The sequence below is a fragment of the Dermacentor albipictus genome, unplaced genomic scaffold (genome assembly GCF_038994185.2).
Source record: "Dermacentor albipictus isolate Rhodes 1998 colony unplaced genomic scaffold, USDA_Dalb.pri_finalv2 scaffold_25, whole genome shotgun sequence".
Taxonomy (NCBI): Eukaryota; Metazoa; Arthropoda; class Arachnida; order Ixodida; family Ixodidae; genus Dermacentor; species Dermacentor albipictus.
Window position 1 is genome coordinate 1,572,288 of NW_027225579.1, and position 13,218 is coordinate 1,585,505.

At 50.3% G+C, this 13,218-nt stretch overlaps 1 protein-coding gene across 4 annotated transcripts in view; it reads right to left on the reverse strand.

Annotated features, from left to right (window-relative positions):
* Positions 1–313: 313 nt before the first annotated feature.
* The window catches only part of LOC135914811 (uncharacterized), an 86,078-nt gene continuing 73,173 nt past the window's right edge, over positions 314–13,218 (reverse strand). For all 4 annotated transcript variants that reach the window (XR_011509938.1, XR_011509937.1, XM_070529616.1 and 1 more), the window contains 2 exons: positions 11,357–11,507; positions 314–647 (listed from right to left, as the gene is read on the reverse strand). Coding sequence is in view for 2 of the 4 variants with exons in the window: in XM_070529616.1 (XP_070385717.1) it covers positions 530–647; positions 11,357–11,507 (269 nt within the window). In the remaining 2 variants the exon portion in view is untranslated. The remainder of the gene's footprint in view (positions 648–11,356; positions 11,508–13,218) is intronic.

The window sequence follows — 13,218 nt, forward strand, 5'->3', positions numbered from 1 at the left end:
CGTGTATTTCCCATTTTCTGGCTAATTGATCCTGCGGCAACCGCGCTTTGTTTTCCTGCCTGTGCTCTCGAGATGCTTTCTGTCGTTCGGCGATCGCCTCTCGTATCTCTCCGTTCCAGCAGCTTTTCGTCTTCTTTTTTTTTTCTCTTCCAAGGAGCATGTTCCTTCTCCTTCCGTATTTCTGTCGTTATTACACTTAGAAGCTCACTAAATCTCCACTCTGAGATTTGTGTTGCTCCGATCTAGTAGTAGAATCTGTAACTAAGCCCCTGTGTGGCATTAAAAGAGACATCACGCAGGGCGGCATTGAACTGCTATAAAATTTTAATTCTGCTGCGTGTGCCTTCAAATTTGTGCGCTAGGTTCGCCGCTTATGCCCGGGCCCCGTCTTCGATGTGTCAGTCGCGTTAATGGCGGTCTGCACCTTCGTCACCACCACGCACGCAGGCGGCCCGGCACTTGGCCATATCCTCGAAGCGGTTCGGCCCGACGAGGCAGCGGCGGCCGACGAGCGTGGCTTGCGAGGCCTTCAGGCAGCGAACTTGACCGTCACTCGAGGCGACGTCGGCAAAATAAAGAAAGCGCAGCTGGCGCTCATTGCATGGCCGAGACGGGGCCGGACCACACCGATCGTCTTGCGGGCTCTTCTGCGGGCAGGGAGAAAAAGAAGAAGAAGAAAGCTTGAATTTCCTTAGTCCGCCGCCACGGGGGGCTTGCAAGAGCTCTTCGTCAAAATGGAAGAGACAAGGTATTCGATTTCTTTTCCTGTTCTACAGATATGGCGAATAATATGGCTGGAGACGGTGGACAGGCGATGGTAATTCACCATAGAGAGAGCCTCTTGTTCTTCATTGTGAGACGAAGACTGGCAGGGATAGCTACAGCGTTTTCCCGACAGTAAGCTACTAATCTGCCTCGAACCGGAGGGTGGGGACATCCTACTATGCCCGCACCACACTAATTTTTCCCTAAGGACTGAGGCACCTCACATTGTTTTCTTGCGTCAACTACACACACATATAAGCTAACTTCATCAAAGCACACAAACCGTTCGTTCCGCTCTCTTTGAGGAGAGGATCGTATACACAGCAAGACAGCACGTGGCATAAAATGACTGAAAAAAACTTAGGAAGGATGTGTGCAGTGAAGCCGTGGTGCACGGAAGGAACCATTTTAATGTACATTTCACTCTCCTTGGTCTTAAACGCAAATGTGGACATTGTGGGAGCATGACCATGTCCTGAGCTTCCCTAAAAGCGCGTGCAGTGAAAATTTCTGCCACAAGTATATATGTAGCAAGTCAGTTCTGCGGAAGCCTGCAAGGTGGAGGCAAGTATCTGAAAAGAGAAAAATTGGCACCCAAACTGGTCCTGTGTTCGAGTACCAGGCCAGCACGAATTTTTCTTGAACTGCGAGGCTTTTTTTTCTGAGAAACTCGTATGGGTTTCCTTTGCAGCTTCGTGCTACGATTCGGGTGGCTGGAAATTTTTCCCTTTCATTTACTTTCCTCAACCTTGCGGGATTCTGCAGAACTAATTTGCCATATTTAGAGTGACAGTGCCTCGAGTTGTCGCTTACTCAGCCTTCACTCAGCTATCAGATAGCCTCCAGTTTAGCACAGATAGCAGAGCTAGTACTGAGGAAAGCCGTTGGTACTGGGTTCGAGTCCCGGACCAGGAAGATTTTTTTCCAACTTCTAGGCTTTCTTTCTGAGGAACCGGTATTGATTTTTTTTGTAGCTTCGTGCTACAATTCGGCTGGAAGTCAATGTTTTTTCGATTTCAAATATGCTGTGTGTCCCAGCTAATTCTCGCCAGAGTTTAAAAATATGAGAATGCCACGTATCTCGACAGAACCAAAATAGCGATGTTTCCCGTCGCTTGGGGATACTCAAATTATATTGTATTCAGGCTAATTTGATATTGGGTCTCATATATTTAATGAACTCAAATATTATAATTAGATGAAAAGTGCCTGTAAGCCCCGTACCGAATGGTGGCGAAACAAACCCAAAAACATGGCGCGGGTCATCTCGGCAGTGGGCATGCGTCTCGACGAGCTTGTTTGGCACACGTGAGTAATGGCTGTCAACGGTTGACAGAGAGGGGGGTCTTGCGAGCAAGCAAAGTGAACACGCTGCCGGCACCCCTAACTACCGCAGAGCTCGGGGAGCGGAGAGGACCACCAGCGCCCCAGTAGCGGTCGCGCATGAAAGTGAAAAGGGAGCTTCGAACACCCGTCGCCTTGCGCTTCCTCGGAATCCCTGCAGGCGTTTTCCTTGAGTGCGGCCGGCTGGAGGGTGTGAACCGATTCACAGGTTGACGTTCCCCGAATGTGCGTCAAACGCCCTAATATGCGTGCGCGTCTGACTTCCGCGGTGCTCTGGCGGGTGACTTTGGAGTATGCGAGACGCGGGCAGCGGGGATCGCGCGATGTCAACCGAGCGCGCGAGCTTCATTACTTTTTATGGTTTTGCAAAGTGCACTGACCGGCATGTGGGTTGTTAGAACCACGCAGGAGCCTACGATTTTGTCTCAGTTTCGAGACGTCGAGGGAATGTTTTCTTCGGCTTAGGGCCCGGACACGGGGCCGACCTAGGCGGGTGGACAATTATCCCGTGCTCCTCAGCGACAATTTGGCTTGCAAACAAGTGGTTGTTTAAGGCGCCCCATGGCCTTCGGTTCCTTGTAATCTGGTCGCGTCCCGCACGTGTTCGAGGACTCAAAACACCATCCCGACGTTTCCTGGCTTTTAGGGTTTGCGCATGTGTTTTGTTGGTCAGCGCTTGTTACGCCGGCTGTGCTCGCGTGCCGTTTCTCGGAACTTGCGACGTGTACAGCTGGCGTACAAGTCGTTGTTGCATATTGTGTATTTTGGGTGAGGATTCTACAGTGTGAACTGTACTAAAAAAGCACTCTTTGATTGATCATTGTTCGACTGGCCAATCACTCATGCAAGTTCTGCTAAACGCAGTGATTGGTTAATGGATTGCCCATTTGGGGCACCAACCGGCAGTAATGCGCTAGCAAAGATTTTGGGCAGAGCATTACGTCTAGAAAAGATGGCCGCAGTGCTCCGATCGGTGTTGTGGACTTCACTTCGATGCTAAGCACTATCGGCTCTGCCGAAATAGTGTCGCCCTTTGTGGTCTAAACCAGCGTAACTCTTTGCAACCGATGTAGTGTTGAAACTATGCAATCTTGTAACTGAACTTCGCAATTTTATTGGTAAATGCAAGTCTTGTTCGTACGTACTTCAGCGTCTTCATCCTTCGAACCTAAGTCAGCCACCTGTGCAGACCGTCTCTGACGGTGCGTCTCGGACGCCGACGGTGGGGGCGAATTTCAACGAATCAATCGATCGTCGCATCGAATTCTTCCTGGCGCAGTCGGCAGAATAGGTTCGGAAGGCAAGCTAAACGCTAGTAATTCAGCGGTGCATCTCGCAGAGTGGCATCCCAAGAGCTAGCACCACCTCTGGTGTCTGCAATTAGCTCAAGCCTTGGAGGAGGAAAGCCAGCAGCGAGGCATCGCAATGCGACGCACCTCTGCGAGTAAGACGTCGAGGCGCCGCTGAGCCCGAGCAAGGAAGCGGGCCGATCGTGTGCGACGCGGGAAAGTCTGGACCCTCGTCAGCCAGTGTTGCCTGTCTGAACCGTGAGTTTCCTTTCCTCTTACTCATCAGTTACTGTGCGGCTGTGGAGCTAATCATGATGGAGAATGACAGGCAGAACGAGGATGGTCACAGGGCGAGGGGTAGCAGTGATAGTGAAAGCGAGCCCTTTCTTTCTGAGCGGATGATGGAGTTTAGGCTAAAAATGGCTAAGAAACGTCACAAGAGACTTGCACTTGAACTGGACCTTATCAGGGCACGTACAGTGCTAACGTCGAGTGGTGGCGACGGCAGTGGCAGAGCACTTGAGAACGACAGAAACACGGAATGGCGTAAATATTCAAAAGTATTAGTCGGTGCTTTCCCCCAGTTTCCCACAAACACCGAGGTCTCCATATGGTTCGAATCTGTAGAGCACACCTTGGAGGCATCCGAGGTGCCGCGAAGCTCTTAGGGTCAGGTAGTTTTTCCGCTCCTGGCGGAGCGCATTGAGTACCTGTCATCACGTTTGAGTCCCGCGCAACACCGTGACTATGAAGCTTTAAAGGAAGTCGTCCTTGATGAGCCGCAGATGTCTCTCCTTGAATATCAAAGAAGGCTTTTTGGGCAAGGAAGCGGAAGACCGAGACGTGGAAGTGTTTCACGACTCGTCTTACCACCTACCTAAATTTTTATGTGGCATCTAGGGACGTGTAAAATTTTGCGGAGCTGCTAGAACTATTTGTGGCTGACTAGCTGAAGACAGTGTTGTTGGAAGAGGCACTCAGGTACGTCAGGCTACGAGAGGGTGCAGGGTGGTACAAGGCCTGGGAAATTGCTAGACTATTGCAATATTTTGAGGACGCTCACGAGCCGCGTAGACATACTTAAGGGGCAACCTCGGGACGCCAGCGGTTAGGGCCCGGAAAAAACAGCTGAAAACCGCAACAGAAGGGGTTTGCCTCTGCACCAAGCACAGAGGACAAAACCAGAATGCCCGTAACCGCCCGCAGGACAGCTGAGGCCTACAGTCTGCTTTGAGTTCGGGTCGGCAGCCCAAATTAGGCGCATCCTCCACTCATATGCGAAAGGCTGGCGCGCACAGCCGCCCAGTAGAAACAGCCAGAGAAGCTCGCCGCTCGCGTCTCGCTAGAGAACACATCCGCGAGTGACAGCTTGTTGTATGTAGCTCTCAATTGTAGGGGCCGAACATTGAAGGCAATAGTGGATACGGGCGCAGAGATAACTGTAGTTCACGAAAGCGCTGTACCACAGGAATTAGCACATTCGCACGGCAGCGTAAACCTCCGTGCAGCATTTGGCGAACGAGTTGAAGTAAGACTCCTAGTTCCACTGCAGACGCTAAAACACGGCCACCCCTTGTTTTCCAAAGTGCAGGAGGCGACACCAGTATTGTGCGCGCTCACTGATAGGATGAGCGTGAGCGCGGAATACCTGCTCTCAGCAGAGGACTGGAGCGTGCCCCAGCAGAGTCGGGACGAGGCTTGCGAGGCGCCCGCCAACAAACTCCCGCCGAGCAGCAGCGAAGAGCTGATTGCAGCCGTAGGACTAGATGGGGAACGGTTTAACCCCTAACAGCTGGTTAGGGCCGATTTACGCTCGAGCCGCTCATAGCCGCAAGCCGCACCGCACGCTTGCGGTCGAGCGAAAAATTGCACGTATCCAGCACTTGTGCACAAATTACCATTCACACTGTGTGCACAGCGTATACCTTACACGTTTTAAACCGAAATTGGTGCACAAGTGTTTGATACGTGCAATCTTTCGCGCGACCGCACGCGTGCGGTGCGGCTTGCGGCTATGGGCGGTTTGAGCGTAAATCGGCCCTAAGGGCCGATTTCGGTTTACAACGTGTAAGGTATACACTGTGCACACAGTGTAAATGGTAATTTGTGCACAAGTGCTGGATACGTTCCATTTTTCGCGCGACCGCAAGCGTGCGGTGCGGCTTGCGGCTATGAGCGGCTCGAGCGAGTAGCGCCGATGTGCTCCACCCGAACGAGGAAGGGGCAGAAGGAGAATCCCCCATTAGCTCCTGTACAGTGAGGGGTGATGCGGTGACGTTACGTGAGGAACAGAAGAGTGACGCGACTCTCAGCAGGGCCTGGAACAGTGCGGAAGAAGGAAGGGGCGGCATGGTCGTGATTGATGGACTCCTTTACCACTGTGACCACGTATTGGGACAGCCGGTAAAACAGCTAGTGTTACCAACGACGCGGCGCACTGAGGTGCTCAGGCTCACCCACGAGTCATGCTTGGGCGGCGGCCTTGACTGTCGCAAGACGAAAGCGAGGATTGAGCTTAGTTTCGTTTCGCCAGGCATCGAAAAAGACGTTCAGATATACCAACAGTTGCCACGGGTGTCAAGTCAGGGCAGAGGAAAGACAATCAGACCGAGTGCCCATCACGCCTCTAGTAAGGCCGCAGTACCCTTTTCAGAAAGTCAGCCTAGACGTTATAGGGCCGATCGATCCTCCGAGCAGTCGCGGCCTTCGCTACGCCGTGTGGATCATAGATGTTTGCTCCCGCTGGCGGGAAGTCGTGTGCCTCATATCATTAATAGCTAAGGCAACCTGTGACGCGATGTTAGGAGTTTTCAGCAGAACCGGAGTACCAGAGGTAGTTTGTTCCGATTGCAGAACGAATTTTACTGCCGTAGTCACCAATGAAGTTCTCTCTCGCCTCGGCTGTTCACCTCGCTTTTGCACACCTGACCACCCGGAAAGCAATGGAGCGGTGGAGCGGTGGAACAGGGTGTTCAAAAACATGCTGTTTCACGTGATAAGCAAACAAGGGAGCGAGTGGGATAAATTTGTATCCTTCCTGTCGTGGGCCTACAGAGAAGTCCCGCATGATACTACGGCTGTGTCGCCATTCCATACGATGTATGGCAGAGAACCAGTCGGCCCGCTCGCCATAATAAAACGAACGAAGTCAGGGGAGCAGGAGGTGCACGCTTTGGTAGCAGATAGACCTTCGCAGTCCATGCAGAAACTGAAAAAGCAGTTAGAGATAGCATCTGAGGTGGACGACCTGACTACGACCAACCACCAGAGGGCATATGCCACTCAGTACAATCTCCGCGCGAAAGAAAAGGCATCTCAGCTAGAGGACCAGGTGCTTGCGTTCGATAATAAACGACTTTGTTAGATGAACCCAAAGCGGCTAGGACCTTGCACGGTCAAGGAGAAGTACAGGTAGCACTCTTATTACATGGAAACCCAGGAAGGAAGGCGCATGCTCGTTCACGCAAACCACTTGAGGCCGTACACATCTCGCGCAGCTAGAATATGCGTTATATTCCTCGACGACCGCGAGTTTGGCGAGGTAGAGTACACGCCACGTCCGGACAGGGTTCTCGGCAGTAAGGCCCTCCTGCCCGCAGACCATATATCATATTTTGAACCGCCGGAGCGAGCGTTAGTGAATGAGGCGTTTCAGACACATGCCGCCTTGTTTACCATCAAAATTCGGATAGCGCGAGTGAGCGAGCACCGCATAAAACTGATGGAACTCCAAGGCGTTGCTACCCCTATCGCATTCCGGCAGCTCTGAAGAGCGATATATCCAAACAAATATTGAAACTACTAGAGTTAAGGCTGACGTATACGTGTGAAAGCCCCTTTGAACATCCGTTGGTGTGCGTCCCCAAGAAATACAGCACAGTGAGACTGTGTGTTGATTATAGAAGCGTACACGCGATGACCGAGCCAGATACATTTCCTATAGGATTGCTACAGAATTTAATTATGAACGTCACGCAGGCTGCTCATATTACCCGCATTGATCTTCGTCGGGATTATTGGCAGGTGCCCTTAGCGGATGACTCGCAGCGAGTGGCGGCATTCATATCACACTTGGTTCAATTCGCTTGGAGGGTGATGCCATTCGGTCTCAGGAACGCGGCAGCTAGTTTTCAGAGGAGCATGAATCAGGTGTGAGCACCGCACGAGGACTACGTCTGCGCGTTATTTGGACGGCATCGCTGTTTTCCGCAAGTTGATACAGGAGAATATCTGACACTTTCACGCTGTTTTCTCACCTCTGACATCAGAAGGATTGGTAGCAAACCTTGCAAAATTCCAGGTGGCCCGTGGACCTATCCGCTATCTCGGGCATGTGGTATGCTCCGGCAAGCATGGTCCGGACCCTAGTAAGCTCGCGGCCATCAAGGGAGTGCAGGTGCCGTGTACTAAAAAGGAACTGAGAAATGTCCTTGTCCCCTGTGGTTATTACAGGGGATACATTTCAAAATTCGCGGCTATCGCGCAGCCGCTCACGCAGCTGACTGCTAAGCACCTTCCCAATCACGTTCCGTGGTCTCCTGAGGCCAACAAGGCACTCGAAGGTCTCAAAAGTGATCTGTGCAGGGCCGTAAAGCTAGCGACTCCAGACCCAAGCAAACCAGTTTGGCTATTCACCGATGCCTCTGCAATCGCTGTGGGTGCATGTCTAGCTCAGATGACCGACAATGCCACAGGGTGCCCCATTGATTTTACCAGAGACTGTTTCACGACCACTATGATGCGGTGGTCTACGATTAAACGCGAGGCGTTTGGCGTCATTTGGGTTCTCAAAAAGTTTGACACGTGGGTGTTTGGCACGAAAATATTTGTAGTATCCGACCATAACCCTCTTGCGTACCTCACTCAGTTCGCGCCTCAGGTAGCAAAACTGACATGTTGGGCTTTAGCGCTGCAGCGCCATGATGTAGTGGTGCGACACAGCAGGGGAATCGCACAAACAAACGCCAACGCACTTTCGCGTCAGATGAACCATTGCGGGGGAAAGGATGTAGAAGACAGGGAACCCGCAGTGACGGACAGTGGAGGCGAGGGAACAAGTGTGGTGAGATGTGATATGACTGCGGCAAACACAGACAACCTTGGACAATAAACTCATGCGTCTGTATTTCTGTGTGTACCTTGTACTTTTAGTACGTTTATTTTGGCGAGTGTCGTCTTCTAAGCTGCATGATGCACATTTGTGTCTTTTACCCCAAAACCACAGGCTGACAGTGTCCTTCCGGCTCATCATTGTAGGGTGCTGCCTACCACTTCCATGGAACGAGCCCTGTTGCATCAGGGAAGCGTTTACTATTTGTTTCGTTTGTGTATTTGCTTTGTCGGTGTCTTGGTTGTTCCTATTTTACTGTGGCATTCATTCATGTGTACACACTTTCTACAGAATGTGCGGCATACAGCTCGCATCGTATAGCGTCAATATTTAGTTGTGTTGTTTCAATAAGTGAGCCAGCGCTGTACATTGTTCCTGGTTTGTTATTGCCGGGAGCCTGGCGTGGGACACACTTTTCTTACGTGGGTGAACTGAGACTATTGTCAAAACGCGATACCTAACGTTGGCTAGTAATTTTTGTCATGTTCAGCTGCGGCGTATGTACAAGGCTACACGCGGACTGTTTTTCTTTTGGTTTCTGCTTCGAAAACACTGTAAGCGACTTGTTGCCTCATCTTGGGTGGGGGGTGCAAGCCCCGCTATGGGCGCAGGCAAAACAAACCCAAAAACGCGGCGAGGGCCATCTGGGCAGTGGGCATGCTTCTCGACGAGCTTGTTTGGCACACTTGAGTAATGGCTGCCCACGGTTGACACAGAGCGGGGTCAGGCAAGCAAGCAAAGTAAACACGCTGCCGGCACCCCTAACTACCGCAGAGTTCGGGGAGCGGAGAGGACCACCAGCGCCACAGTTGCGGTCGCACATAAAAGTGAAAAGAGAGCTTCGAACGTACCCCCCGTCACCTTGCGCTTCCTCGGCATCCCCGTAGGTGTTTTCCTTGCGCGCGGCCGGCTGGCGGGTGAGCTTCAGGTTCCCCGAATGGGCGTTAAACGCTCTAATAGGCGTGCGCGTCTGACTTCCGCGGTGCTCTGGCGGGTGACCTTGGAGTATGCGTGGTTTGGGTCTGGACGCGGGCAGCGGGGATCGTGGGACGTCAGCCGGGCGCGAGAGCTTCATTACTTTTTATGGGTTCGCACCGCGCGCTCACTGGCGTGTGGGTTCTTAGAAAAGAGCGTACGGTTTTTTCGCGGTTCCGAGGCGCCGAGGGAAGGTTTTCTTCGGCTTACAGCCCGGACACGGGGATGACCGTGGCGGGTGGACAAATACCCCGTGATCCTCAGTGACAAATTGGCTTGCAAACAAGCGCTTATTTATGGCGCCACATGGACTTCGGTGCCTTGGAATCTGGTCGTGTCGCGAACGTGTTCGAGGACTGACAACACGATCCTGACGTTTCCTGGTTTTTAGGTTTTGCGCACGTGTTTTCATTATCAGCGCTTGTTACACTGGCTGTGCTCGCGTGCCGTTTTTCGGAACTCGCGACGTGTACAGCTGGCTTGACCCTCACGCCTTCGTTGTTGTATATTGTGTATTTCGGGTGAGGATTTTACACTGTAAACTATACTAAAATTGTTCTTTGATTGATGGTTATTCGGCTGGCCAATCACGCATGCAAGTTCTGGTAAACGCATTGATTGCTGAATGGATTGCCCAGTTGGGACGCAAACCGGCAGTATTTCTCCAGCAAAGGATTTGGGCGGAGCGTTGCGTCTAGAAAACACGGCCGCAGCGCTCCGATCGGTGTTGTTGACTTTTCTTCCGTGCTAAGCACCATCAGGTCAGCCGAAATAGGGGGCGCTATAACGTAAGACTGTTCCCGACTTTTCTATTTCATTTCTGCAATCAGCCCACCACGATCAGAAATAATTATGTTTCTTTCTTTTGGTATTATCATGGATAATGACTGTGCACATATCACATCAAATGGGGCGTTCTCGCGGTTTTGGTGACGTGGCGAGATATACATTCAAAGCGGGGGATGTACGAAATTTTTTTAGCCAGTCTTGGAGGGAATGTTTGCAGAATGTAAAAGAAAATTTTGGAATAGCTCTAGGTTATAGCACACCAGGGGCGCTATAACAAAAAAGTAGTCCAAAAGATTGCTATATATATATATATATATATATATATATATATATATATATATATATATATAGCAATCTTTTGGACTAGTATTGAGTTATAGCGCCCCTGGTGTGCTATACCCTAAAGCTCCGTATATATATATATATATATATATATATATATATATATATATATATATATATATATATACGGAGCATATACGATCACGCGACGCTGTGGGGTGAGACGCGTTCTCGTCAGCGAGGCAGTCGCGGGCGCGAGGGTGCCGTAGTCGTGATCTCGGAAGCTGGCGCACCGGTCGCATCTCTCTCCTTTTGACCCCCACTTAGCTGCAGCGCGCGGCTGGCGGCTTTGGTAGCCGCTTCTGCTTCCTCGGTCACTCGTCGCGCAGGAGGTCGCTAGCATGCGGCGTCCTTGATTTCTCAACAAATATCTTCCGAAGGATACCGGTCCACAGCCAACATGTAAACGCATAAAGTGTACTACAAAAATAACCCGCACCGATTTAATCGCAAAACTCGAAAACATTACTCGTAGCGCTAAACCCGAAGTACCGCCCAACGGCGTTCAATAGTACATTATAGCTTTCTCATTGGAAACTCATAAGTAGTGCTTGGTTGTCCTTGGATTTTTCTGACACCACCTGCCGAAAATACATCTAGACAAATCATCATTGATCTTGATGCAAAAGCAAAGCTGTTTCTACAACGCTTAAGTGAGCAGAAGTTAGTTTCAAAACCAGAGAGGGTTTCTTGGGGCACATATATTGGGGAAAAAAATACCATAGAGGAGGTAAAGACGTACTTTCTGAGGGCCCAGAGCTGATGCTGCACAAGCCCTTGTGCACTGCACTCGACTACGGAAGGCCTGCGCAGTGGGACAGCGACCAGCCGGGAAATGCCACTCGCGGCACCGGCGTCCATCAAAGTACCACCGCGTGGACAGCACGTGTTCCCTGTGGCAGATAATCAGTTTCACATACATACCTAGGACCATCCTCGAAGGCAAACATGCAAAAGAAATCATATAACTAGATAGAACTTCAGGCCTTGTACTGGAAGTCTTCACTGCATCTCAACCAGCTTGAGACCCTACAGCGCTTATGCAGTACTGTATGGTTGATATGCCACTTTTATATAAAGGAATGAGGTGGCGATCACCATTCCACATATCTGGGTCCATATCCAAAAATGCGTACTCACGCTACATCTGTCTGAAAGATAAGCAAGGATTGGGTGCGGGCTAGTTGGTATTCCATTGTTTCAAACATAACTTACAAACATCGGCCAATGTTCGCCACAGTGGGAAGGAACACTACAGTGGAACTTATTATGGTGCGTAATGTGTCGAGGCGTGCTTCGGAATGTGAGGGAGAACGTTGCGCGTCTGAGGCTGTGAACGTGCTCCGGTCGTACTCTCCACGTCAAAACGCTATTCCCTACCCGCCGTGGTTGCTCAGTGGCTATGGTGTTGGGCTGCTGAGCACGGGGTCGCGGGATCGAATCCCGGCCACGGCGGCCGCATTTCGATGGGGGCGAAATGCGAAAACACCCGTGTGCTTAGATTTAGGTGCACGTTAAAGAGCCCCAGGTGGTCAAAATTTCCGGAGTGCTCCACTACGGCGTGCCTCATAAGCAGAAATTGGTTTTGGCACGGAAAACCCCAAATATTATTATTAAAACGCTATTCCCGTTGAAAGGGTGTGTTCCTATCTCACCGAGAATAGGCTTTGTCTTGCAGCAGCTGACAAAAAAGGTGGGTTTTTCGTCACAACTAGTAATAATTTCTTGGAAAAAGCCCAAGCTTTCATCGATCCTGTTTTTATTAAGCGAACGGGTGTATATCTGATGAGGGTAAAATCGCAGGCAATACGCATAATATTAGAATTGAGTCTAGGCACTCTTGCACAATCTGTAGACAGCAAGGAAGGGTTGGCCCTTCGGATGTTTTTTTCGGCGAAAACCCACAAGCCGGAAACGCTTTTTCGTGTCATTACTTCGGAAAAAGGCACGTGGCAATATTCCTTCGCTGGTGGCTCCAGTGTCACCTTAAGAAGCTATGTGTTAATGATCCGTTTCTGGTTAAAGGATCTTCCGAGCTTATACACTACGTTTCTCAAAATTTTGACGTCCCATTTAAGGCTATGACCATAGATATAAAAGACTTGTTTTATTCTATTGCGCATCAGGCGCTCGTGGTTATCGAAGAAGCCATTAGTCGTTTTGGGGCTGTTACTTTCCAGAATGAATGTGGTGTGTGTGTTTCAGACATTAGAAAATTGCTTCAACTTTACATTTCCTCAAGTTTCGCCGAATGGAATGGGAATGTTTTCCTTTAAAAAAGCGAGATATGTATAGGGTCTTGTGTCGCCCCCTTGTTGAGCGATGTATTTTTGGCTTACCTAGACAGGAACGTCATGTCACGGATGGGCAATACAAAAATCGAAAAAACCTTTCGTGTTGTGGTTGAGTTTTTCTGTTTAATTGTGAGAGCAGCTGTGTGGCGGCCTCTTTTGTCAGACGTTGGATCTGTTTGAAGAACGCTTATTTCTACTCACACTCACACATGAGCTTCAAGAGAATGTGTCACTCAGGTTTTTAGATTTCAATTTATCTTTTACCCGGCAACATGTATGCTGGATGTATGAGCCGCGAGCTAATAAGCTT